Here is a 25,185-nt window from a genome sequence, read left to right on the forward strand (position 1 = left end):
CGTTACCGTGTACCGATGGACCTTGGAAGAGTGTGGTTCAGGCACCACACTCACCACACGTCCATCCATTGCTCAGTCTCGTAGCCATGTGTACTTACGTGGGTACAGTGCTTAGTTTTTATTTTGTTTTCTTTGCAGCAAAGCCTCACTGGGTTCAGCTCCTAGAAGACGTGGAAATCGCAGTGGGGGATAATCTGTTCTGGGAGTGCCGGGCCAATGGGAAGCCCAAAGCCTCCTATCGCTGGCTGAAAGACGGAGAGGCCCTGGTGCTGGAGGTGAGCGCACCCCGCAGCCCCGCCCTGGGACCCCCAGTTGCTGACGTGAGCCAGCGCCGGGAGCCAGACCAAATGCTGGGTTGGCATCTGAGGAGTGGGCGGGGGCGGGGGGAATGATCAAATCAAGGGGATCAATGTCAATGTCAAATCAAGGGCGTCAATGTCAGCAGTGAATTATTCCCCTGGGAAAACGGGGCTTCGTGGATTCACTCTGTAAAAGGATATACCTTTTGTTTGTTTGTTTGTTTGTTTTGCTTTGAAATCAGAGAAGGTCTTACTTCAGTTAAACGCACACTAATTTCCTTTTTCCTGTATGATGGCCTCTGGAGAAGGAACACGTCTCTTACTTCATTACCTGCTCACCTGAGTGGCTGTTTGCTCAGTCATGCCCGTCACAAGCCACAAGTGCTTTTGGCTCGGATTAAAATTTGTGCATTGAGTTAGTCATGTTTCTTCAAATTTCTATACATAACTAGTCATACTACCGAAAACACTAAATAAATGTTTGTTCTCCAGAACTTTATTTTAATGCACAGAATGGTTGTCTTTAATTGGTATAATTTTAAAAATGGTGGAGACTTTTCCAGTTGACGAGATTGGAAGCGTGGTACATTTTTTTTTTAAGTCTGAAACTTTAATGTTTGGGGAAAATGAAATGGCTGTAATATTTAACCTCTTGCTTTGTTGTTTATCTTATTGATACACCTGTGGGCTGAATGCTTTATTAGTACTTGCAATGTGTGGCTCGTGTGTTCAATCATCCTCACATTTTCAAGTAAGGAAAAGTTTAAATTTCAAGTCAGATTGCCTCGTAATCGGAGGAAATGAAGGCAGTTTATGTATGATGGAAACATTAGTCAGTGGATTATTCTTCTTCTAAAATGGTGTATACACGGAAGACATGTTGTGTCCATCCAGGAGAGGATACAGATTGAAAACGGGGCCCTCACGATAGCGAACCTCAGTGTGGCTGACTCCGGCACGTTTCAGTGCATAGCAGAAAACAAGCACGGTCTCGCCTCCTCCAGCGCCAGGCTCAAGGTCGTGGGTAAGGCTCGCCAGGCGTGTCTCACTGCTTTCCTTAAACCCTTCACTTTTGTCAGAAGCAGAACTGTTCACTTTCCATATTATATTCCTCGTGTAATAACGTCTACAGTATTACGGCAGAATCACTCAGGGTTTGCAATCAGGGCCTACAGTTCAGTGCATTCTGGGGGGAAAGACCGCAGTTATGGCCTGAATAGGCTCAGGGGAGGGAGTGGACCAGCAGGTGGGGAGAAAGCGCTGACCTCCGACCCCCTGGCCCAAGTTCACTGCCATGGTCTCACCACCTGCCAAGAGAATACACGGCTTTGGTGTTCTCTGTGCCGAGCCGCAAAGTACACACCAAATTCGAACCAGTTGATTGTTGCTGATCTGCAAGGAGCTGCCTCCATCTTCTGGAATCGCTCCGGAAACTTCTGATATTGGGTGTAATGAAGCTGGAATCCACCAAGGTCCTGTACCTGATATCCTGAAGTATTTTCTTCTTTCACTTTAGATGCAGAAGAAACACTGTGTTAGATCATGTTTAGAGCAGTTGTCCAGAAAAATGCTGTAAGTTGCAAATGACTGAAAATCCAACCATAATTGAGAGCATAACGTAGTATGGCAGAAATAAGAAAGGAGGAGGGAGGAAGGAACTTCCTGGAACGAGCACCTTCTTTGATAAAAGATTTTAACTTTAATAAAGTCAGGATTGAGCTATTTTAAAACTTTCAGTAAACTTTTAAAATTCCCCTAGAAAGTAATTGTCTCAAGAATTAGAACTTGCCGGAATACTCAGTAGTGGCGATGAGTTTCTGAGCAGTGAAATCCTGTACGTGGCACCCAGTCAAACAAGTAAGTCAGGTGTTGACATCTCGTGTGGCAAGAAACGATGTGTACGGTCATTTCAAAGTCAGCCTTTGGGATTGACAGCGACTCAGAAAAATGAGAGCCAATGTACACATCTCATTCCCTTTCTTCTTCCTTCTGTTCCAGCTTCCGCCCCTGATTTCTCAAAGACCCCCATGAAGAAGCTGGTGCGGGTGCAGGCTGGCCGTGAGCTGGGCCTGGAGTGCAAGCCCAACGCGTCCCCCCGGGCTCGCGCTTCCTGGAGGAAAGGCCACGCCCTGCTGCTGGACGACGGAAGGTATTCTTGGTCCAGAGACACGCCGCTCACTTTCCACATGACACCTGTTGACCTTGAGAAAGCAAAAACAAAGAGCCATTATTTTACTAGCAATGTCATTTTACTGGGGGATAATAGGGAGGTTGCCATTCTGGATGAGGGAGCCCGAGGGACAGAGGGGGCCAGGGAGGTGGAGGGGCTGCGGGAAGCTCAGGGTGGCAGCAGCTTCTTGGCTGGGCTGTCCCCTGGAGCCACCTGCTAAAGACGTGCCGGTGGCGACTGACGAAGGTGGTGCGTTTTGCTGACAGGAGGAGCCGTCCTGCCTGGGGTCCAGCCTGGGGTCCAGCCGGCAGGGCCGAGGGCTGCCCCTCAGGGCATCCAGACTTCATCTTCAGTTAGGTTTCCTCTGTTTAGCTTTAGCATTGACTTTTACTGGAGGAGGTTTTCAGCGTGAAGGACAACGCAGCCGCCCTCCCTGGGACGCCAGGTGTTTGAGAAGCAGGGGGTGAGCTTTCTGCTCCACACCCTCCCAGGATGGTGGTGCTCGGATTTGAAATCCAGACACAGAGCTGTCGTTCAACAATTCCCACCCAGCAGCATCACTGGCATTATTTAAGCCACGGCGCTCTGGGTTTCCTGGTTCTTACAGGACGTTTAAAATGAGGAGGCAGGATGGGGCTGTGCACAGCACAGCCTGGGGTGGGCTTCCTGGGCCCACGTCTTCATGCTGCCTGTCACCAGCTCACTGAGTGACGGCCTGTCTGTGTCACATCGTCATTTGTTAGTGGGAGGACATTACTCCCCACCTCACACGCTGAGGGTTGGTGTGTCCATGCAGCTGTAGGTCAGACCCTGAGGAGAGTGACGTAAATGGTGGCTGTGCTATTATTTGTTGAGCCGTTGCTATTATTGATTGAGCTGCTACTACGTTCTCAGGCTTGGGATGTGCAGAGCAGTGGCCCCGAAGTTGTCCAGTCCCTGCACTGGAAACCCATGATTCCGTTCCGTGAAAAAGATGGTTGAAACTGAAGGTGGGATTAAGGCAGCCACTTGTCTGTAAAACAGGGAGGTTCCTGTGGGTGCCTGGGTGGCCTCAGGTTATTGCCTGAGCACCCACACTGGGAAAAGAGAGCAGAAATGACGGAAGGAGATGCCCAATGATTGAAGAAGCCGCAGGAGAGATTTCGGGAAGGAGAGGGACCCCGCCGGGGCCGCGGCTTCGAGGGCTGTGGGAGGGCCAGCAGGCAGGGCATTGCGGGTGGCTCAGGGGTCAGCCACGCAGAACAGGTTTCTGGAGAGGAAGCGCATTTGGAGCGGAGTGTAATTTTGTCAGGCAGTTTAAACCAGCACAGGCCCGTGGCACAAACCCTTCAGCTGTGGCTGCGCTGGGCCTGGAGTCTTCCTGTGTAGCTGCTGATGGTTCTGTGGTCCAGACAGTTTGAAGTAATTATGGTTATATACACAAATTAAAATAGTGGTGAAGTGTCCCAAGGACTTTGGTGGTTTGCCCAATAATACACCCACTTGTCCTCAGTAGGGCCCACGGTAGGCAGCTGTTTTTAGTCTTAATTAAAGGGGATTAAATAGATTCAGTTAATGGCCCAGGAGGAGACATTTACTCCCACTTCTAGAGAGATGGGAGAAGGCGGGGAACGGAGTCTGGTTCCAGCACCTCACCTGCGGTTTCTGACTCGGCCACTTACTACCTGGTGTCGTTATGTCAACTACGTACCACCGCTGAACCTTGGTTTCCTCCTCCGTAAAGCAGCCTGACCAATTCCTACCTCACATGGTTGCCATACAGCAGGCATTTAGCAGAACGTCTGCTATCCGTCCATTCACTGATTGGATAGAATAAGGTTATGTCACAAATGAAAGGGTGACAGTCACAGTGGCTGAGAGGAGTATCCGTCCGTGTGTTGGGTGGGTGGCTGGCTCCCTGGCTGGTTGGTCCCTTGGGATGTAGGCTGTCGCGGCCACAGAGACTCGGGCCCCTGTTACCTGCCTGCTGCGTCCTCATGTCACCAACCGAGACGGCTGCGAGGGCCTCCACCCCCAGTGGTGCTTTTCTCGTCACCTCAGGGGCGTCTCCCAGTGACAGGGAGGAGGAAGGCAGAAATCAGGGCACACTTTGCCCCTTTTAAGAAATCTCTCAAGGGTCCTATACAGTAATTTTCCTACGTCCCAGCTCCCTGACCAAAGTTAGGGAGGCCAGGAAATAAGGATTCGTTTTTTCCTGGGTGGAAATGTGGCCAGTGAGAAGCTGGGGTTATGTTTTAAGGAGAAAGGGGAAAGTGGTTGTTCCTCCAGCAGTGTCTCATGTCCGTAAAAGTTATGTATCCGTCCCTTTCCAGCCTGCTGACCCTCCACTTCGTGCTAAATGTTTCTAACCTGTCCCCTATGAATGAGGGAACTTTCAGGTACAAAAGCAGAGCTGAAAAGAGGAAACACGTTTAGGGAGCTGGCCCACTGTGCCGCGTTCCTGCCCAGGGGAGCTTCTCCAGCTGCTGCTGGTCCTGTCGTCACAGGGCAGTAAAAGAGCAAGCACACGTCCCGTGTCTCCTGCGTCAGGTCCCACCCACTGACCTAGGCACCTCCCAGAGGCCCGGCTCCACTGACCAGCAGAGGGTAGGATTTAACCCATGACCTGGGGTGGGGCGGGGGCTCCAGCGTTGAGCCCGGACACCGGAGCCGTTGGTGCACGTTTGCTCTTCTCTGAACGGCCAAAGCACTGCTGGGCCAGCCCTGACAGCTGCCGCGGGGGGCACTGAGCAGGTAGCACACAGACCGCTGCCCAAGTCCAGGTGAAGGCAGGGGGCCTGCCGGCCACCAGGCGACGGAGGCCCCGCTCCCCCCTCTTGATTTGGTCTACAGGCTCTAAGCAAACTGGAGACCCCTGGGAGTGACGGGTTTATTGTGGCCGCTCAGTCACGGGTCCTCCCGCTCAGACGTGCAGAATCAGGTCTCACTGTGGGGACAGGTGAATCCATCGGTGTACTTGGAAATGCAGGAGAAGGCAAACAGTTTTGATGAGGTATTTATGGCAAGATTTAAAATTCATCCTTTTTTAGGGTTTCGCTGTTGTTTTGGTAAAAGAACTTGGGTTTTTCAGTGAATAGGAAACTAATGATAAATACGAAAGCCTCTATACCTTAACCGGGGGGCTGTTGGTAGAAAATATACTTTTGATTGAGCCCATATGTAAATGTGCTGTAATGTATATGTAGATACATCTATCTGTCATCTATCATCAGGTTTCGAGACTTCAATTAAAATAGGAGCTTTTTCTCCTAGTAGCAAAGTATGAGTGCAAAAGACCCCAGAGAATGCAAACAGGCATGGTACGCAAGGAAAAACAACAGCCTGTTGGCATATTTTAGAGATTGTTTAGCTTTTCTGTGTCACTTACTAGTATTTAAAACGCATCTTTCACTTGAATGCTGTTGCTTCACGTAATAAATACCCTATTGCAGTCGCCTCCATCCAGAAGAGAGTCGAAGAATGGCCCATTGCTTCTAATTAAATACGTTAAAATTGTTTTACGATCTATGCGGCATTTAACACTACAGAAATTTAAATGCTTTTTAAGGAAAGAAATGTTAAAAATTTTCCTCAAATATTAATAGCCATAATACGATGTTTTAAAAATGTTTTAACCCGTTTTAACATATTTTTGCATGAACATCGTATGCTGTCAGGTTTCCTTTCTGTGACAGTCCTGACAAAGGCACAGCATCAGGGACAGAAGACAGTCAGTGCCCGTAGAGCCGGGAGCGAAGGGAGAGGGTGACTGTTTAGGGTCATGGGGTTGGGGTGTGGGAATGGCCGTAAATCTGGCCATGACTGTGGTTACAGAACTTCATTCCGTCGTTAAAGCACACGGAACCCTACACCGAAGAGGGAGACTCGGACGGACATGCCTTAACTCTTTAAGCCAAGTGTTACGTGCAGTTTCACATCCATCTCATCCTGACACCAGGAATAGCTTCAGATGGAGTTTAAGAGCTGGGGACATGCTCCAACAGGTCGCCTCGTCCTTTCTGAAACCCAGTGATTCATGACAGCATTTCACAGCAGGACCCAGTTGAGCCACTGGGCTGGGCAGTCCTGTGAGAGTGAGGCCACGGGACTCTTGGCCATGCTGGTGCCAGTGGGCACCTCGTACTGTGTTAGACGCAGCCAGGAGCTCTGTCACTCCCGGAGGGAGTGGGGGGAACTCAGGGAGAGAGCATGTGTGCGAGGGTTTCATGTCCATCCCTCCCCAGTCCCTTCCATTCTCTTGGCCCCAATCTCTCCATCACCGAGGAGCCATTTTTTTTCAAAGTTTATTCAAGGGCTGCTCCTTTGTCAGCTGCCTCCTGTCACCCCCTTTAGGCAAAGAGCCAGACACTCAGGCCTCATGCTCGGCCAGCCAGCCGCCCCTCACAGAGCTCCGTGGGGTCCACGCACCCTGAGGGCACAGCTGGCATCGCAGCTCATTTTTATTCCCGTGCCCTCAGCTCCCAATGCTCTCCTAAGGCTGAACTTTCCATAAAAGGGAGGATTTCACTGAGTGTGCATGAGGCCACCTCTGCCAGAACATGGGTATGAGCTGAGAGAGACAGACGTCCTTCTTCCTGTCGTCTGTAAGGGAAGGAGGTGTTGTCTACAAGGGAGGGAGGTGTTGTCTACAAGGGAGGGAGGTGTTGTCTGTAAGGGAAGGAGGTGTTGTCTACAAGGGAGGGAGGTGTCGTCTACAAGGGAGGGAGGTGTCGTCTACAAGGGAGGGAGGTGTCGTCTACAAGGGAGGGAGGTGTCGTCTACAAGGGAAGGAGGTGTTGTCTACAAGGGAGGGAGGTGTTGTCTGTAAGGGAAGGAGGTGTCCTCTACAAGGGAGGGAGGTGTTGTCTACAAGGGATGGAGGTGTCGTCTACAAGGGAGGGAGGTGTCGTCTACAAGGGAAGGAGGTGTCGTCTGTAAAGGAAGGAGGTGTCGTCTACAAGGGAGGGCCCTGTACGCTGGCTGAGGCACAGAAGAGAGGACCTGTGGCCGCCCTGGGCAGTGGGAGAGCCGCTCCATGAGGAAAGGCCCCTCAGAGGAAGTCACATTGGAGCTGATCCGAAGTGTCTGTGACGTCGAGTAGAGCAGACGAGGGGCAATGCCATCTGAACCAAAGGGCGGCATAGACGAGAGGTGACACTGGGTGTTCATTCCAGTTGTGGCCATGGAGGGTCACGTGCAGTCAGGACAGCAGAAAGCCCGGCCTCAGTTCTTTCCTGCGTGGACACTGTCTGCCCTCCCCAGGCGCTGGACACTGGAGGGAGGGCGTTCTTAATGGAAGACGGAGGTAACAGCCTCGGTCTCAGCGTAGGAAGCACCTCCTTCCCGCTCAGAGCTCCCAGCCCTGCCTCGCCCCTCTCAGGCTTCCAGCCAGGAAGAGGAAGGAGGCACTGCTAGGAAAGGCTGCATGGGCCCCTGTGCGCACCCTGAGAATATCGAGCTCGGGCTGCAGAGAAGAGTGAAGATGGGACTCAGCCCAGGCCCCGATCTGAGACGCTGAGTTTGGATGGGCTCACGGGCCCGTGCCCTCAGCATCTCCTCCCCGCTCCCCCGCCCCCACCCTCAGCACCCATCTCCAGACCTCGCCTCCCAAACACAGGCCACTGAATTTTCTGTCATTATTTACAGGAATTAGTTACGCAGTGTGCTAATTACTATGCATATCATTCACTGGGTCAGATGAAGGAAATGTAAGTCTTATTTGCTTCTTGATTTAATTTTAGCCCATGGAAGGAGCAAAGCATCAGTCAGAAAGACATGGGTCACGTCATGGCTCTGCCACCTGCCACCTCGCTGTGACGTTAGACGAGTCACTTAGCCCGAGTCTTGCTTTGCTCAGTCATGAAACGGGGGTCGGGCGTTCTGTGCGGTGGCGTGTGCTTAGCTCACGTTCTCAGCAGGACGTAGGCGAGACAGCTGGTTTCCCGACAGTCAGGGAAGGACAGGACATGTCTCCCTTGGGTGAATTACCCGCTCTGTCTTCACCTCTCCCCTCCCACCGGTGCCCCCGTCTCGATCGCTGGGCCGGAGCTGCAAAGATGAAAATGGAATAAGCCAGTGGCTTCTGTGTGGGTCTCGGAAGCTGGCACCTGCTGCTGAGACATAGGTTTTAACGTGGACTTTTCTCATTGTGTTGCTCAGAAACTTCCGAGGAAGAAGACTGGCTTAAAAACAAAAGAGGTGAGAAGTGAGAAAAGGCCTTTCTTTACAACCAAGTTTTACATTATTGAAACCTTCTTAAATACATAAATCCCACCTGAATGTTATTAAAGACACTCTGCTTTCAAATGGTTTCTGAAATCCTTTCTGCGAAAGTTTGCACATGATCATGCAGTTCTAAAACCCATATTTCAAATTTGATTTTTATGGATTACAAAAGTTAAGGAGACTTTAAAAACCATTAGGGCACTGTCGTGATTTGGGAGGGAAAGCTGGTTAACGACTCCAGTTCAGATCAGCCTCTTGTTCACACTGGGTGTGTTGATTTGCGTCCTTCCTCAGCGTCAATGCTTATCTGCCGAGTGTGCCGCCCGTGTACACGCATGTGCTGCCACAGCAGTTCTCGCCCAGCCCCCAAATCCCATGTGTACCTGCCCCCAGCCAGCCCCTCCTCCCCTGAAAACTCCAAGAGCCAGAATGAGTGGTGGTGTGGAAACCGGTGCTGTCCTTACGTGCTGCCTTTGCAATTCTTCTGCCAGTATATTCTCGAGATGAGAAACAAACAGAAGCTTTCTCTGGAAGCAAGGACACTGACCGTTATAGTTACAACACTGTCAGATATGGCACGAGAGGGCGCGGCCTGACTTCGGAGCCATGAGGAGGAGGAAGTGGGGCCCTCACTGCCTCGCACGTGTGCTCAGCTTCCTCGGGTGCCCCATGTGTTTGCTCGGCCCAGATCACTCAGGTTGCTGCTTATTGTTTCTGGCTGAGCAAGCCTTCCCAAGCCCAGCAGGCGAGATCCATCGGCCTTTCTTCTGCCCTCCCTGTTGTTCTGATGTCCGCTTGTGTCCGGGAACAGCGTGTCACGCTGTGCACAATGCCAGCCCACCAGGCTGTCGCCGAGATTTCTCCTGTCTCTCGTTGTAGCCCAGCCTCTGTCCCGTGCGGTCTGCTCACTGCAGCTTCCATTCATCCATCAAACGTTTATTCACCACCTGCTGTCCCACCAGCTTCGCTCCATAGCAAACCTCCCTGAAACGTGAAGCTGTGAAATAGTGATTTGATTTTATCTCACAGTTTCCAGGGGTCAGAAGGTGGGGAAAGGCCTGGCCAGTATCTGCTGATAGTGTCACAGGCCGCAGGCAGGTGTGGCTGGAGCTCCAGAGCTGGGAGCTGGCGCCGCCCTGTTTGCTTGTCAGCAGTCCCAAGGCCTTTCCCGTGGTCACGGGCTACCTGGGATTCCCTCTGAACACGGTGGCTCAGGAGGAGTTGAAATGCTTGCATGACAGGTGTCACGAGTGACTGTTCCAGCTGCAACATGGGAGCTGATGGCCGCGGCTTGGAAGACACCAAACCTCACTGTCCTGTGTCTGCTGGTTACCAGTGAATCACCAAGGTCCCCAGATTCAAAGGGACGGGAGTTTGACTCACTCTTAGTGGAGAGTGGCGCAATTCTAGGAGAGCTTGTGAAATGGGAAATCTGTCGCCACCTTTTGGAAATGTGGGCTGTCACACCCACCCTGTGGAAGGGAGAGACAGTGCATGGAGAAGTTCAAATGACAACTTTCTTAGCCAGGAAGGGAAAACAAGATAATTATGTAGCATCCTTTAAGACAGGCCTTGTTATGGATGTAACTTGTGGGCAGAGAACTAAAAGTAAGAAGCAGAGGGTCAGGCCAGGAACTGGAAGAATCTCCTTCTAGGAGGAGGCCCTGACGAGAACAGAGGCCCAGACTTGGGGTGAGATGGCCTGGCCTGAGAACCGAGAGGAAGCCAGTGTTCCTGGAAGGTCATGTGCAGAGCTGGGGGGTGACAGAACGTGAGGTGAGCGGACTCCAGAAACGGGGTCTTGGGAGACAGCGATAGAGTGTTGGGTTTGCTTTAAATGGAGTAAGAAGTCGTTGGAGGTTTCAGTGCCATAGTGTGACGTGGTCTGATTAAAAGGCGACTTGGGCCCTCGTGGGGAGAGGGGGCTGGAGAGACAAAGGCGGCAGCAGTGGACGAGGTCACTGCGTCTGAGAGCTGGCAGGAGGGAGTCCGGGCCGGCGTGGGGCCAGCGAGGAGGTGAGAGGAGGAAGTCGGGCCGGGTGAAGGGGTAGCCCGGGTGTGAAACGTCACACGAGTGCTCACTGCCTCATTGTGAGTGGTCATTGTGCAGGAGCGGCCAGCACACACCCAGCTCAGCCCTTCCGTTCACGTCTCTGGCGGGGGGTGGGGTGGGAGGGGGGCGGCTACTTCTCAGCCATGTTTCTATTCTCGAAAACCGCAGTGCGTTGTAAGTACTCAGCAAACGTTTAATGAAGTGATTTCATTCTTTTTCGGATAGCTTCTCATGTCTTCACTGCCCCTATAATTTTCTTATTTAATTTGTTGCAACTATTTTTTAGAAACGTGTGAAATTGATTTTTTATCGATGTCTACTTGAGGCTTCCTATTAGAAATATGAAAAGTGCTACATTTTAGGAGATTCTTCCCCTCCCTGAAGCTCTTACCAGAAGTCGGGGTGGATGGATGGATGGCTTGCGGGGGGGGGGGGATAAATAAATTGGAGGGGGGCTGCTGCCCTTCGCTGAAAAGGAATAGACCTGGGGTCGGGGTGATGGCTGCACTGCTGACCTTCCTGGGACACAAACTTCTTTGGTATTTGCAAAAGTCTGAGGACACTCTCTGCAGAGCAAGTATGCACACACGCCTGCACACATGTGCACACATGTGCATACATGTAAGCATGACACATACACTCACGGCAGCAGCAGATCGGACACAATTCGGGATGAATCGTGCGTCAACAGCAACTCCGTGCCTCCAACAACAGAGGGTGTGTCTGTCTGAGATGCTTCCATGTCAGCCTTTCGAGATGTGTGTCCTTGAGATTTTCTGTCCTGATGCCTGTGCAGCTGGTCATTGGCTCCTTAAAAATTCTCTTGCACCAAAACAGCGGTCATGGCCTCCCAGCTCAGGAAGTGGGACCTTGGGTCACGCGTCGCCCCTGGAGTGGGTCTCAGCCTGTGTCCTGAGGGAAGCCTCAGCCCTGCTGACCTGCATTTTCTCGTCCCCCCACAAGCAGAGGTGTGAGCCTCACCCATGCAGACCAGGTCCTGAGGAGCCACCTCGAAACGATGACATAAACTGTGATCTGGAGCAAGTGACCACCTAACCACCGGACTCGTGTCACAGTGGCGTCGTCTCTGCACCCCAGACTCTTGACTCTGAACGTAACCTAGAAATAATTTCTATCCCAAGCTCATTAAAAACACACGTGAGAAATAATGCCCACGAACAATTAGCTGAAGGAAAGGTGGTCCATCTATGTTCAGAGTTGCCCGTGTGGGGCCAAGTGTCGGGGAGCCGCTGTGGCTCACTCAGCGTGTTGAAGCCGTGTCACCTGTAATATGAGGAACAGAGCGGACGTTCTGCTTTTCACGGGTTGACTCATGCGTCTGTGTCTGGCAGAAAACCGCGGCCTGAGGGCGGGGCCCCTTTGAACCTAATCGGTGCTCCTTTCCACGTTGCCTGGGCTGCATGGAGCCATCAGAGACATGTTTGTCGGGCTTGTTTCACTGCCTCCCTCCACTGAGCAGTTACCACTTTTGCAGATACTCTGCTGAATAAGAACTTAAATGTCCAAATGGATTATTGCCTGGGTCTCAGGAATTCCTTAGATAAATAGTCTTTTTCTGTGTTTGTTTTAGTTGAATTTTTTATTGATTGAATGTTTTACACTTTATTTATTTATTTTGACATTCAGTATTTTACATGAATTTCAGGTGTACAGGCTGCATAGCGATTCGACATTCATTTATACAATTTTAGAAGTAATTCCCCTGACGAGTCTAGTACCCACCTGGCGCTAAACATAGTCATTACCATATTGTTGACCATATTCCCTATGTTTCACTTCACACCCCATGATAATTTTGTAACTATTACTTTGTATGTCTCAATCCCTTTCCCGTTTTCATCCACCCCAAACCCTTCCCATCTGTCACACAATAGATTTACCACCCATCTGGTTTCAGGGTTTCACATAAGGAAGATAGTCAATAATATCATAATAATTAGATGAATAGTTTGATATAATCACTCACACGGGAGTTTCCTATTAGGGTCCTTTTAGACTTCAGTATCCCATTTTAGGGAGAAACCCTGTTGAGTTACTGTCATAATTTAGCTCCAAATATGTTTGTTGTGATAAGTATGCATTTGTAAAGTTTTTATGAAAGTAAGGACAAATGTTCCTTTATTGTGGATTCTCTTACGACTGTGAAGAAATGTTAATTACTGTATTTCTCGTGGGGCCACGCCTGGTTTCTCTGGGACCTCGGGCACCTGGCCCACAGAGAGTGTGTGTCCGACCAAACAGCCACGCTGCCCGCCCCGGTGCCTGTTTGTTGCTCACACAAAGGCAGGATAATTAACCGCTGATCTTCTCCACTCTGCCCCGCTTTGCCTTGGAGCTTTTCTAACCAATAAATCACTCAGCTAACACTGTTGAATTTAGAAGATGAAAGCCCAAAGTGATATGGCTTCCGAAGTACTGTCAGAATTTCACCAGCGTCTGGGGTGAGGGCTTCATGGACGAGTACCTACACTGCAGGCTCTTCCTCTCTCACATGTCTGTCCTCGTGCGTTCGTATCACCGCACATTTGTTCTTCTGAACTCACTAATTGATGCGTCTTGCAGCAAATTGTAAGCTCTGTCTCTTAGAGCGTGTCCTCAGGAACACGTTGGTCGTGGGCCCCTGGAGGCCCGTTTCCACAGGGCATGCTTCCCGAGGAGGTGGAGACTTGCAGAGTGTTTGTTACATTCACGTTGAATAAATTACCGTAATATTCAGAACACAGGCAGGGAAAACCGTATTTTCAGCAATTCTGCCTCACGTGCGTACTACTGCACGCTTTTCCCATTTTAAAACATACTGAGTTATTCCAGGTGCTCCAATGTCATCATAAAGTTCAGGTCAGTGTTACCAAGACAACCGTCTACTTTCTGAACTAACAGGGTTTCTTCAGTCGTAAACGCGGTGCCATCACTGAATCACAGCCTGGACCGTGAGAGCAGCTCTTCCCCAAAGTCACCATAGACGGCTTGGAGTGAAGTGAAATAATTACTCTCTTTTACTGCAAAAGGAAAGGCCAATAAAAGGGTACATATAAAGGTGTATCTAAACCTGACCGGGTGTTAAAGTGCCCCCGCAATTTAAACTGCACGTTTTTCAGAGCACACCATTTCTGAACGTCAGCCACATAAATCTCCATTTAACCCTTTGTGCCTGCTACCCATGTCGTCAGCACCGCCTGTCAGCAGAAAGCGTGTTCCCGGAAAGATTGGCGAGCAGTTTCGTTTGTAGTGAAGGGGTGTGAAATGCTCCCTTCAGACCCCTGTAGGGAGGCGGGGTTGTGGAAGGGTTTTCTGTTGAGAAGCAATTATTCCATCCACTTACTGAAAAGCATTTATTTTGATGCTGTGAGGGTTGGCCTGTGGGACTTTAGGAACTTGCTGGAAGAACCCGCTTAGGAGGGAAATACCCAGTCAGCTCACAGATCTCAATGTGCAGACCTGGCGTTCTCTGAGAGCCAGTGTGACCCCTAAGATGTCAGCCTTGCATTTGGCACTCGTCTCTGCGTCCTCTTGGGGCAGGGGTGGCAGGTTCCAGGTTTTAGGCTGACACATGGTGGGAATTCTAGTTCCCTCGGCGATCCGAGTGGGTCCACGTTTGGGGTGAAGCTCGGCTGTCACGTGGCTCGCAGCAGGGCAGGGGTCTGACTTTGCCTGCCTGCTCTGCGCTCCCCACACCAGAAGCTGCACACGTAGGTTCTCATCCATTCCGTCCACGAGACACATCTTCACGCGGTTGTCACGCTTCCAGGCATAGCAGTGGGGGTCGCCCCTTCCTGGAGCTTCCATTTCTGCCTCCAACGGGAGCAGAAGAGCTCTTGTCACCGCTTCAGTGTCACTTCAGTGTCTCCAAGGCCTCTGGGTACCTCCCCTCTTTCTTTGCATGTTACAATCTCCCACCAACGGCTTCCATTTCTGCCTCCAACGGGAGCAGAAGAGCTCTTGTCACCGCTTCAGTGTCACTTCAGTGTCTCCAAGGCCTCTGGGTACCTCCCCTCTTTCTTTCTTTGCATGTTACAATCTCCCGCCAATCTGCACCTTGGTTTTGATCATAATGGTTAAAGGTGGTGATCGGTGCTAGGGGCCGGGCACTGTCCCCTGGGGAACACGGCTAGAAGTCACGTAGCTGGATCAGCTGTCCTGTGTGTGTCGGCAGCACAGCCCGTGGTCACGCTCGCTCCCTCGCCCTCTGAGGCTCGCGGCCAGCCTTCTCTCCTCCCTTCTCCTCAGCCTCTCCCCCTCCGCTGACTTCTCAGTGGCACGTGTATTTTCAGTCCTCTTGTCCTGGGAAGGTAATTTCTGAAATCTCTTCATCCAGGCGCCCACTGCCTCATCTTGCTTCGTTCCATATGCTTTTATGTACATACGCAGATGAATACATGCAAGTCCATATTTCTTATACGGAAGGTACACACGTACACGTGTGTGTGTAGACACATGAGTATGTGTGCAGGCGTGTGTGTAATAGTCTGCACACTTCCTGCATCCGTTCCCTTTTAATTCACTAAGTCCTCAGTGCCTCGCAACCTGCCTTCTCTCCCCAGCTCTCCTGCAGCTGTGTCCGCAGGCGTACCATCACTTATTGCTTCAGCAAGGACTGTTCTGGGGCGTCTGTTCTGTGGCAGGAAGTGTACCAGGCGCAGGAATTCAGCGTGATAGACCCAGACACGCTCCCTGCTTGCAGGGGCTCCCGGTCTCTAGAGTGGACCAGCATCGGACGGATCACACACGTGCAGTTGGCCGGTCGCCAAGTACTCTGACGAAAGCGCTGGCGGTGTAGGCTCGGCGGTGGGAGACTCAGTCCGACCACGGGCTCGGGGAGTGACCCAGCTCTGGCGGCTGAGGACACGTTAACCAGACCCAGGGAGCAGATTCTCTAAAGGCCCCAAGACAAGAAGCAGCACTAGCTGATTACAGGATGGTGGGTGACTGGACACCTGCAAAGGAGGAGGGGACAGGAAGTCACAGGGGGCAGGGCCTGACCCGAATGTGGCTCAGGCTTAGGGGACAGTCGTTCTGCCCCTTGGGGGGGGCAGTGTGATGTCAGCAGAGGGTCTCAGCGAGGCTTGGGCAAGCAGGGGCGGGGGAATCTTGTGACGTTTGCCTGTGTTTCTCCAGGCTCCTCCCTAGGGTCCCTTCACTGGCACCTCTCGTGGTGTCCCTGTCAGTGGCTGTTGCCTACTATTAATAGTACAAGAGGCTTTGTCCTCCCAGGAGCAAGGTGCAGGGGTTTCCTGGGAAAAGTGAGCAGTTGCACGGCACACCCACCGCGAGCGACAGGCTTCCATGGGAATCACACTCAGCACTTCCTACAGACCCCTCGGGACGTCCTGGGCACTTCGCGCCCCGTTACTTAGCTCCTCACATCATTCAGACACAGTGCTGTTCCCTGGGACGCCTTCGGGGCCCCCGTCCTCAAACCCTTTTGTATTAAAGATACCCTGATATACTTAAAACTTCAACACGAGCAGTGAACTTACGTGGGTGGCTGTACCCAGGGTCACACACAGGCCCCCGAGCAGACACGGTCCCACCACGACTGTCTCACGCAGATGAGCCTGTTGAAAGAACATACGTGTACGTACACACACATACAAATGTGAGGCGTGTCTGGATAATTTAGATTCCTACACTCAGACCCATCACATTCTGACACGCACGAAGTCCGGCCACACACAGTTCAGCACAGAGAGGCTGGGCCGGGACCTCAGCTCCTTCCCTGCGTCCTGTGCGGCCGTGCTGGGAGCCGTCAGTGAGCCTGGTTTGCATGTGTCACGCCGTGTCAGGCTGACTCTGGGGCTGTGAATCTTTCTAAGAAGTTTACCGTTGCTTTGGGAAAGTGTGACATTCACGTAGCAAACATGTGAACCCTAAGAGATGACAGGCATTGCAAACATCAGGCGCGCTATGGATGGTAAAGGTTTTTAAACTTGAAGGGAGGCAGAGGCGTGATGGACAGCCAGGATGGGCCGTGAGGCTTCAGGGGCGGGGCTGCTGCCAGTTAGCCCCTTCTCATTGGCCCTCCGGCGCCCCTTGGCCACCAATCTTCCGAGCAGCCTGTCACAGCAGCTCTCTGTAAAGCAGGGACAAGTACCAGGGCTCAGGACCTGAGCTCACGGTATTTACACACTCGCTCCTTGTTTCTCGGAGCCCCGCGCTGGGCGTATGTCCATGGCGGCGACACCGTCTTGCTCAGAGTAACCCAGAGACCCTGGGAGGGCCTCCCCTGGCAAAACCCAGGTAAGGCCCTCCGCCCGTCTCCTTACGAGTTAGCAAGATGCCAAAGGCCCGAGGACATTCCTGCGGGAAACCCAGGTGCTGCCCCCGCTGCCCGGCCGTGCTCCCTCACGGGCACCACGCGCAGCCCCCATGTCTGGATTAGTCCTGGGTGGGATGTGCGTCTCCAGGCTTCATAAACACAGGCAACAAGGTTTCTTATTTCTTGCACACCGTTTCAAATTTAACGGAAATACTCTCCTGGCTACTTTTTATTTTCTCCAAACTCCCGCTGCTAACCCAAGATTAATCTGCCACACCGTGTACTTTTGGAGAATATTCCACCTTTATTTGATAAAGGCCTCCCCAAATTAGGTGTAATGTTACGTCTTGCTACGTAAAAATACCGGGAAGAGCCGCTGTTCTCACTCAGTTTTGTAAATTACCTGTGTGTAAATCTTCTCTTATGCTTATTTCCAAGAATGCTAAGGGATGCTTTATCTTACCCTAAAAGTACGAGCTTAAGTCCACACTTTCGTTAAAAATTTCTATTTACTTGGGGAAAAAAATGACGATAGTAAATTGATTGTGTAATTTGTGTTTCCTCTAGAATGTCTTTTTTAAATGATGGAGGACTGAAAATAGCCAACGTGACAAAAGCAGACGCTGGGACTTACACCTGCGTCGCCGAGAACCCATTTGGGAAAGCCAACGACACCACACACGTGGTCGTGACAGGTGAGTGCGTGTCGCACGGTCACCTCCCGCGGGGACGAGCTGTGCGGTGTGGACTCGCCGTCAAAGGAAAAGTGTTTCCACCGTCTGCAGGGCGGGCTGCGTGAAGGTGTTGTGCGTGCACTTGTGTGGTTGTTAACAGGAGAAGGTCGAGAGGTCGGCGCTGAGTGTTCTTGGCACATGGCCGTGTGCCCCGCGCGGTCCCCACGCCGGCATGGCGGGCAGGGGGGTTACAGGCAGCTCGTGCTGCGGCCTGGCCTTTGTCTCGTGCGTTCTGTGAAGTCAGGTATTTCGGGTACACTGACTTTTCCAACATCCTTGATACTTTCTGGAGATGCTGAAGTCCCTGGAATCACCTTTGATATCAGTAAGAACCACTTAGACTTGTAGACATATTTTGTCCATTGATTCATTCAAGAAAAAAGTCTGAGGATGCAGTTTGTGCGGACGCTTGCGTTATGTCAGTAACCGAGTGACCCGCTGCTCTCGTGAGCTTTCCTTTTGCCAGATGTCCAAGGAAATCAGCAGTCGGAACAAAAAGCAAAAAGGTGCAAACAAGTAGAAAGTGCAGAGTGTGGGATGTCGGCTGCAGCAGAAACGGACACAGCATCAGCCCCACGGGGAGGAGATCTGACCGCGATTTCACGGATACGACAGCCCCACGCATGGATCCTGGGGACCAGCACTGGGGGTCCCCAAGGGATGTCCTTGGGACGGCAGCTGTGAGTGGGAGGGGAGAGTGCAGGCTGCTGCGCAGGAGTGGGGCGGGGCCGATGACCCAGCCGCTCCGTGGGCACAGGCAGCACAATGGAGGGCGGAGGCGGGAGAGGTCTCAGGAGACCGTGGATGCCTCGGGCAGCAGGTGATGGCAACCCAGAGCCTGGCCCAGGGGCAGCAGGTAGGGGGGGCCGGGTTCTGGGGGCCGCGTCAGGGCTGACATGTTGGGAGTGCGTCCCGGACACAGAAAGGAGAGCAGGTGACCGCAGGCGGCCTGGTGAACAGGGAGAGTGACAGTCGGCCCGTGGAGATGGGAAAGGCTGTGGTGGCACAGGCGTGCGGAGAGGGCAGGCCAGGAGGCCTGTCTGGGTGCGTGGAGTGTGACATCCGCCTGAGGCTCGTGTGTCCAGCAGGCCAGTGCTCTGGGGCCAGGCAGCAGCTCAGGACGTCGGGATTAAAATAGGAGAGCTGTTGCCCTCGTGCTGCAAGACCCTGGGGTCAGCCATGGCATCTGTGTTGGGGAGTGAAGGGTCCCAGCGCCTGCACCGCCTGCCACGCCACCACTGCGGGACAAGAGGAGACAGGCCACACGCCCACTGCTCCTCCAGGCCTCTGCCTGCCGCTGCCACACACACTCCGACTTTCATTCCGTGGGCCAGCGTGTCAGCACTTGGCCGTGCCTGCATTCCAACCTGTCACGAATGTAATCCTACTGTGTTCGCAGAAGGGGACAGTGGTGAGCAGTCATGCCCAGTGTGACGCGTAGGTCGCTGGGTGTGTGACTCGGGATTTGGGGAGACACGTGGAGGAGGGCGGTGAACACAGGGGTTGTTAGCACAGAGCTGGGTGCCTGACACGGGATGGATAAAATCACCAGGAGTGGAGACAGAACAAGAAAGAGCAGTGGACACGGATGTAGGGTAACGAGAAGGACCCGGAAACACATGAGCAGCATGTGGGAGAAACCAGGCTCAGAGAGTGTGAGGAGAAGACGTCAGACGCGTGTGGCGGCCGCTGCTGGAGGTGGGGCCCGGGGTCACGGCCGGAGCAGGACGCCTCGCAGAGGGGGTTTGGCAGAGAAGTGCCGGCGGCGTGTTTGAGCGATTCTGTTGGACGCTGTTGCTGCCGCATGGAGCACAGAAGTGGGAAGAAGCCGTGGGAACGTGGGGGCAAACAGACGCAAGGGCAGTGGGGACGACGGAGAAGGAAACGTCCTTGCGGACATTTGCAAAGGGGAAGGAAAACACCTTCATGGACGTTTTACCCGAGGACTCCTGTTTTGTATCGATTCTAAACCTTTCGTGTAGTCGTTGAGTCCACTTAAATTTTGATACTGATACATTTTCCAGTCGTTCAACGTTGGGGGACCCGCAGGGCTCTGTGTGGGCCTCTGTTCTGCGGTGTCGCCGACAGGGCTGTGGCCGCATGACTAAATGTACATACTGAACGCACGTACCCTGTAAATTCGGATATCGTGGTTCTTTTAGCGAATTTGTGGATCCAAGGAGTTGTGTTAAAGCTGCATAGAAAGGCCAAGTGTAACCTGGCAGACAGACGACCGAGACGCACGCGTGTGCAGATGTGTGTACAGACGTGCACACTGCGTGACGCTCGCCGTCTCGTCTGCCTGCAGGTCGCGCCTCAAAGAGAAAATGCTGACGCTGTACTAAAACGTCGTTTCCTCCCGCAGACCCCACGAGGATCACTGTGGCGCCGCCCAGCATGGATGTCTCCGTGGGCGAAAGCGTCGTGTTGCCCTGCCAGGCGGCGCACGACCCCCTGCTGGACGTCACCTTCACCTGGTACTTCAACGGGGTCCTCACCGACTTCCAGAAACACGGGTCTCACTTTGAGAAGGTTGGTGGGGTAAGTTGTGCACGTTCCTCCTGCCCTTTAGACGACACGGGGCTGTGACACAGTGTCCCCAACCCAGCATCTGGCACACACGTGACGCCCGGGAATGTGTTTTGTGAGGGAATCGGGTGCTCAGTTGTGTGGTGCTCTCAGTTTATGACCCATAATCACCAGGCAGTGAGCGCGTTTGCTTTAGCCTCTGACTGGTCGTGTCATTAAAACGGATGTTTGTTGCCTGTCTATGAAATGCCATTATCCATGATGACTCCGTCCTCTGTAGCCCGTGGAAAGGCACGCTTTCCAACACGGTGTTTATTTCCAACATGACACATTTATTAGGAAGCTGAGCGCATCCCATCTGCTGGGTGCCTCTGTGTCCAGCGGGAGCTCAGCACAGTTAATCCTCGATACTGCCCTGAATTAGCGGTAGGTTTTCTGTCTTATAGGTGCACAAACTAAGAAACTTCAGGGAGATTTTGCTGTGAATTTCAACTTTCATAGAAGGGCATCACTGTTGTTCTTGTGAGTTGACTGTTTTCCCTAGCGAGGGCCGTCTGTGATTTGTGGTTGGTCTCATGACACACTAGGAGCCCCTGTGGGACCCGTCCTACTGGTAACCGATTGAAACCGTAAATGAGCACTGAAGAGGTGTGAGTGTGTGAGTGTGTGTGTGTGTGTGTGTGTGTGTGTGTGTGTGTGTGACCGGGCATACACTGGCACCTGTGAATCCGAACACAGCCATGTGTAAATGCTGCTGAAAATCTCTTCGAGCCCTGAGAGTCAGCCATCCTTCATTGGCTGTGTCTCACTGCCCCTCCAGACCCAGCAAATTGTAAATACCCAGAACCAGATCTTACCTGCATCCGTGATTTGTGGGCATAAAACAGCTCATCTCTGGAGGCTGGAGCTAATGCTGATTGGTGGAAAGAGCTAGCAGTTGACGTTTCTGGTCTGGTCTGGTCTGGTCTGGTTTGGTCTGGTTTGGTTTGCAAAAGGAGGTGGGGCTAAGTCAATGGGTACATCCAGAAACAGAGGACTTGTCCAAAACAGGAGTAAATCTAATAAAACCAGTAAATCAACAATTACTACATCGAAGTAAATGAGGAGGAAAACGGTCTCTGCTGATCATGGCATAATTTTTTATTCCTTACGGCTAAAACATTGTTTTTAACAGCTGTATTGAGAAATAACTCACATACCATACCGTTCAACCACTTAAAGTATACAAGTGAATGGTTCTTAGTATATTCACAGAATTTTGCAACATCACCAAACTCATTTGCAGACTATTGTAATTTCTTCAAAAACCCGGATCGTGACCTTCCCCTCCCGCACTTCCCCTCTGTCAGAGGGAGGCAAACACTGTTCTGCCTTCTGTCTGTAAACGCCCTCTGCACGTTGTGTGTAAATGGAGTCCTGTGACGCCTGTGCTTGTCAGTGAGCCTTGTGAATATTTGTTGAAAGGCCGACGTGGAGCATCAGGTGAAAGGAACTGCCATGAACAGGCCTTTGCTGATGGAAGGTGTGGGGAGGGCGGGCGCTCCACAGCCCCACACACCGCGGACCCTCTGCAGCCGCCAGCTGGTCCCCAATTTGGGAGGCAGCGGTCTTCTGGGACCTCACTTCTCCGCCAGATCTAAGAAGAGTTGTTGATTTTTCAGTTTGTTCAGCTATTTACTGACCCTTAGGATGGAGTGGTGACTCCTGGCCCAGGGGTCAAGGTGACTGGCACATTTTTTAGTTGGGTTACTTGCCTTTTGTTGAGTTGTAGTTTTTCATGCTGGTTGAGATTTTGTGTTCCAATTTTAGAAAGAAATTCATTCTACTTTGCAAGATATAATTTGTTAGTATACCATTTAATTAATCTGAACATGAATAAGAAAGTAAAGAATAAATGGTACATTTGGGTCAATTTAAAATTTTAGACTCAAAAATCAAAAACATTAGGCATTTTTTTCATTACAGTAAAAACTCTGATTTGTGTAACTGTTCTCCTTATACTGACTTTAAAATTTTCAGATCGTGCTCTTTACCAGAAAAAATAGGCTAATATCTGAGGACAGTCATATTTAATACCAAACCTCACCTTCCTTGATTTTCTTCAGTAAGACTTTGAGGTGAAAAACCTGCACTTTGAAGTACCAGGCAAAGCGTTGGGACGTATCTGCCGCTGTCATCAGCTAGTGTCACCTCCCTCTGGCTCACACACAGGCTGCTGATGGGAAAGGGAGGGTGCCCTGACCGGTTGGGGACTTTTATCTGTTCTGGGTTCCCGGCAGTCACTGAAAACAACTGTGCAAAGAAGAACCTTGGAGAACAAATAGCCCAACTCGCTGTCCATCCTAACTTGAACCTGCTGGGTGGAACCGAGGAAAAGGCAGAGGGTGAGATCCCATTTCTTATAGAGTCCCACTTGTCAGCTGCCCCAGAGAGGCCGTGTGGCCGGTTCCGAGGGATCTGGAGGGCGGCAGCTTGGTCTGCCCCCGATGGCAGCAGCAACTTCCTCGTCCAGCTTCCTGTTTCCCGTGGCTTCCACACCCCTGCTGAGCGGGGAGACCCATGCTGTCCCTTTGCCCCCCTGTGGGCCCTGTGACTTCTCCATGCCACCAGGCTGCAGCCCCCTCACAAGCGTAGGCACTTCCATCTTGCTCCTTCCGCTGGATTCCTCTTGGAAAGCAGCCACCGTCACAGGAGAAAGCTCGGCACGCTGTGGAGAGGGCTGCCTCGGGGACCTCAGGGACTCGGGTCTGGCTGAGCGCAGTCAGTTGGTAATTAATTGTCTCTGAACCCTTAGCAGTGAACTGGAGGCAGCAGGGATGGGTGGGCTGTAAGGGAGACGTCCCCTTGGGGTTTCCTTTTCCTTCTTTATCTTGTTTTTCAATGTCTGGGAATACTCAATTGCATCTTGACTAGAAACTGTAGGATGTTCTAAAAAAGTTATTATTAGACGTTTCGTTCTTGTGAGAGAATTGGAGTTAGAATGCCTGTTGTGTTTCTGACCCTACTGAAAATGGAGAATTTAGAGGTGCGTTTGTAGTAAAGAACCGGATTAGAGAGCCACTATGTTCTACCAAGAAGCACAGGGGTCACCCAGTGACTGCACAGAATGAGCTCACCCGGATCACCAGCACTGACAGCAGGAAACGACCCATATTGCGGGCGGGCGTCCCCATGGTGCCTCGTTGCCATGCCGACCGCCCTGCACATTTCCTGACAGTGAAGATTGGTACCCTGTCCTCTTTCCTGCTGATCTGCATGTTCATGTTGCGACTCTGCCGTGCTGATCTATCCTTAGAGTCAGTTCACGTCCGTGGCCGGAGACTGTGTCTGTAAGGCGCACCCTGCTGCTCGTGTGCCTGCTGGCTGTGACGCACACAGGGACGTTTTCGTTCCTCAATTGTTACGGCAGTGCTGCCGCTGAGGTCCTCGCAGACCTCTCCCGTGAACACGTGTGCTCATCTCCAGGGGACACGCTTACGAAGGGGACTGCGGGGTCATAGCTGTGTGTGTGTCCTGCCTTAGTGGGTAGTGGGCAGTTTCCTGAGGGCCGCCCCAGTCCACAGTCCCGGCAGCGACAAGAAGAGTCCGGCAGCTCCATGCCCACCACAGGACGTGCCATCCCTGTCCCTTTCGGTCTGGAGTCACCTGCAAATGGCACGTGCCATGCAATTTCATTTAACCTTTGTTGAGTAAACCTTCTGGATTTGTAAAAGCAATTTGTCCACATGTATATACCCATTACCTGACGTGGGCTTACATCCTAGAGCAGACACCACGTGTTAGACTCTCAGCCCTCGAGTGACTAATGTGGCAAGTTCTCCAGGAGCTTTTGTGAAGATGGGTCTTGACTCGATGTTCTGCTTCACTGAAGGATGAGAGAGAGAGGGAGAGGATAGTGCAAGAACAGCAATACAGACATATCCTGTTAGGAGAGGTGCAAACAGAGGAAATTTTGTTTCCTCTGAACTTTTGCTCAATTTTATTTTTCATTTATGTATCATCCACTCCATTTCATGTTGGTGCTTGGAAAAAAGTCAGTTGTCCACCTGTCTCCATATCTTTGTTAATTGCTTCCTTTTTCCACTCTACAGTGTAAAAAGATAATTAAAAATTATATTTCCCCTGATGGTGAGCCTCACTACGTTTCTTTAGGAAGGTGGTTTGGTTTTTATGTGAACTACCTGAGTTCTTTTGTCTCTTCACTGATTCATACCAAAGTGAAGGGAAGTGACAAGCCCAAAATGAAGCTCCTCGTTCCTCCTTCACGAAGCAGAACCAGCCAGTGAGCCTAAGACATGTCCTGTGTCTGAGGCCACAGTGAGGTCCTGTTCCATCTGTTACCCAGAGGCTTTCAAAATAAGCAAATAAATGTAGGGAAGAATCGTAAAGCACCCCAGCCCCTTGATGGGACTTACTAGTAACGGTTCCAACCTCACCAAAAAGAAGAGATTCCTATAGAAATGACAGCTCTTTTCCGGCAAGTGGATGGAGCTCATGAAACCTAAGCCTTTCTAAAGGTCGGCAGGCATGTAAGGTTTGATCCTGGGGATGCATTTCTAAGTAACCCTGAGAAAAAGAGAGAGTGGGAGAGAAAGGAAAATGTTCAACGTGATGAAAAGGAAACTCTGCAAACTTACCAGTTTCTGGGTTATCATTTAATTACAGCCCTCAATTTCCTCACGTCTGCCTTCTCCCAGGACTCAAGAAATTCAGGCTACGGCCACAGAATCCGCCCAACAGAGAGCAGACAGCCCGTTGAGGGTCCTAAGAATGGGAAGCAATCTCCAAAAATTACCCATCAGAGATCTGAAGAGATCATCTGAAAGCGGGACCCTGGAATCCATCTTTTGACGAATACTAGGAAACCTTGAGTCAAACTCTCCTTTTATTGAATAAGATGAATGCCGTGGCACGCTCTC

At 51.5% G+C, this 25,185-nt stretch overlaps 1 protein-coding gene across 5 annotated transcripts in view; it reads left to right on the forward strand.

Annotated features, from left to right (window-relative positions):
* Positions 1-25,185, forward strand: part of CNTN3 (contactin 3) — a 180,649-nt gene that overhangs the window by 128,572 nt on the left and 26,892 nt on the right. For all 5 annotated transcript variants that reach the window (XM_081072445.1, XM_081072443.1, XM_081072446.1 and 2 more), the window contains 5 exons: positions 139-275; positions 1,194-1,323; positions 2,298-2,448; positions 17,571-17,698; positions 20,103-20,278. In XM_081072445.1, coding sequence (XP_080928571.1) covers positions 139-275; positions 1,194-1,323; positions 2,298-2,448; positions 17,571-17,698; positions 20,103-20,278 — 722 coding nt within the window. The remainder of the gene's footprint in view (positions 1-138; positions 276-1,193; positions 1,324-2,297; positions 2,449-17,570; positions 17,699-20,102; positions 20,279-25,185) is intronic.

This window comes from Rhinolophus hipposideros (genome assembly GCF_964194185.1).
Source record: "Rhinolophus hipposideros genome assembly, chromosome: 14".
Classification (NCBI taxonomy): Eukaryota; Metazoa; Chordata; class Mammalia; order Chiroptera; family Rhinolophidae; genus Rhinolophus; species Rhinolophus hipposideros.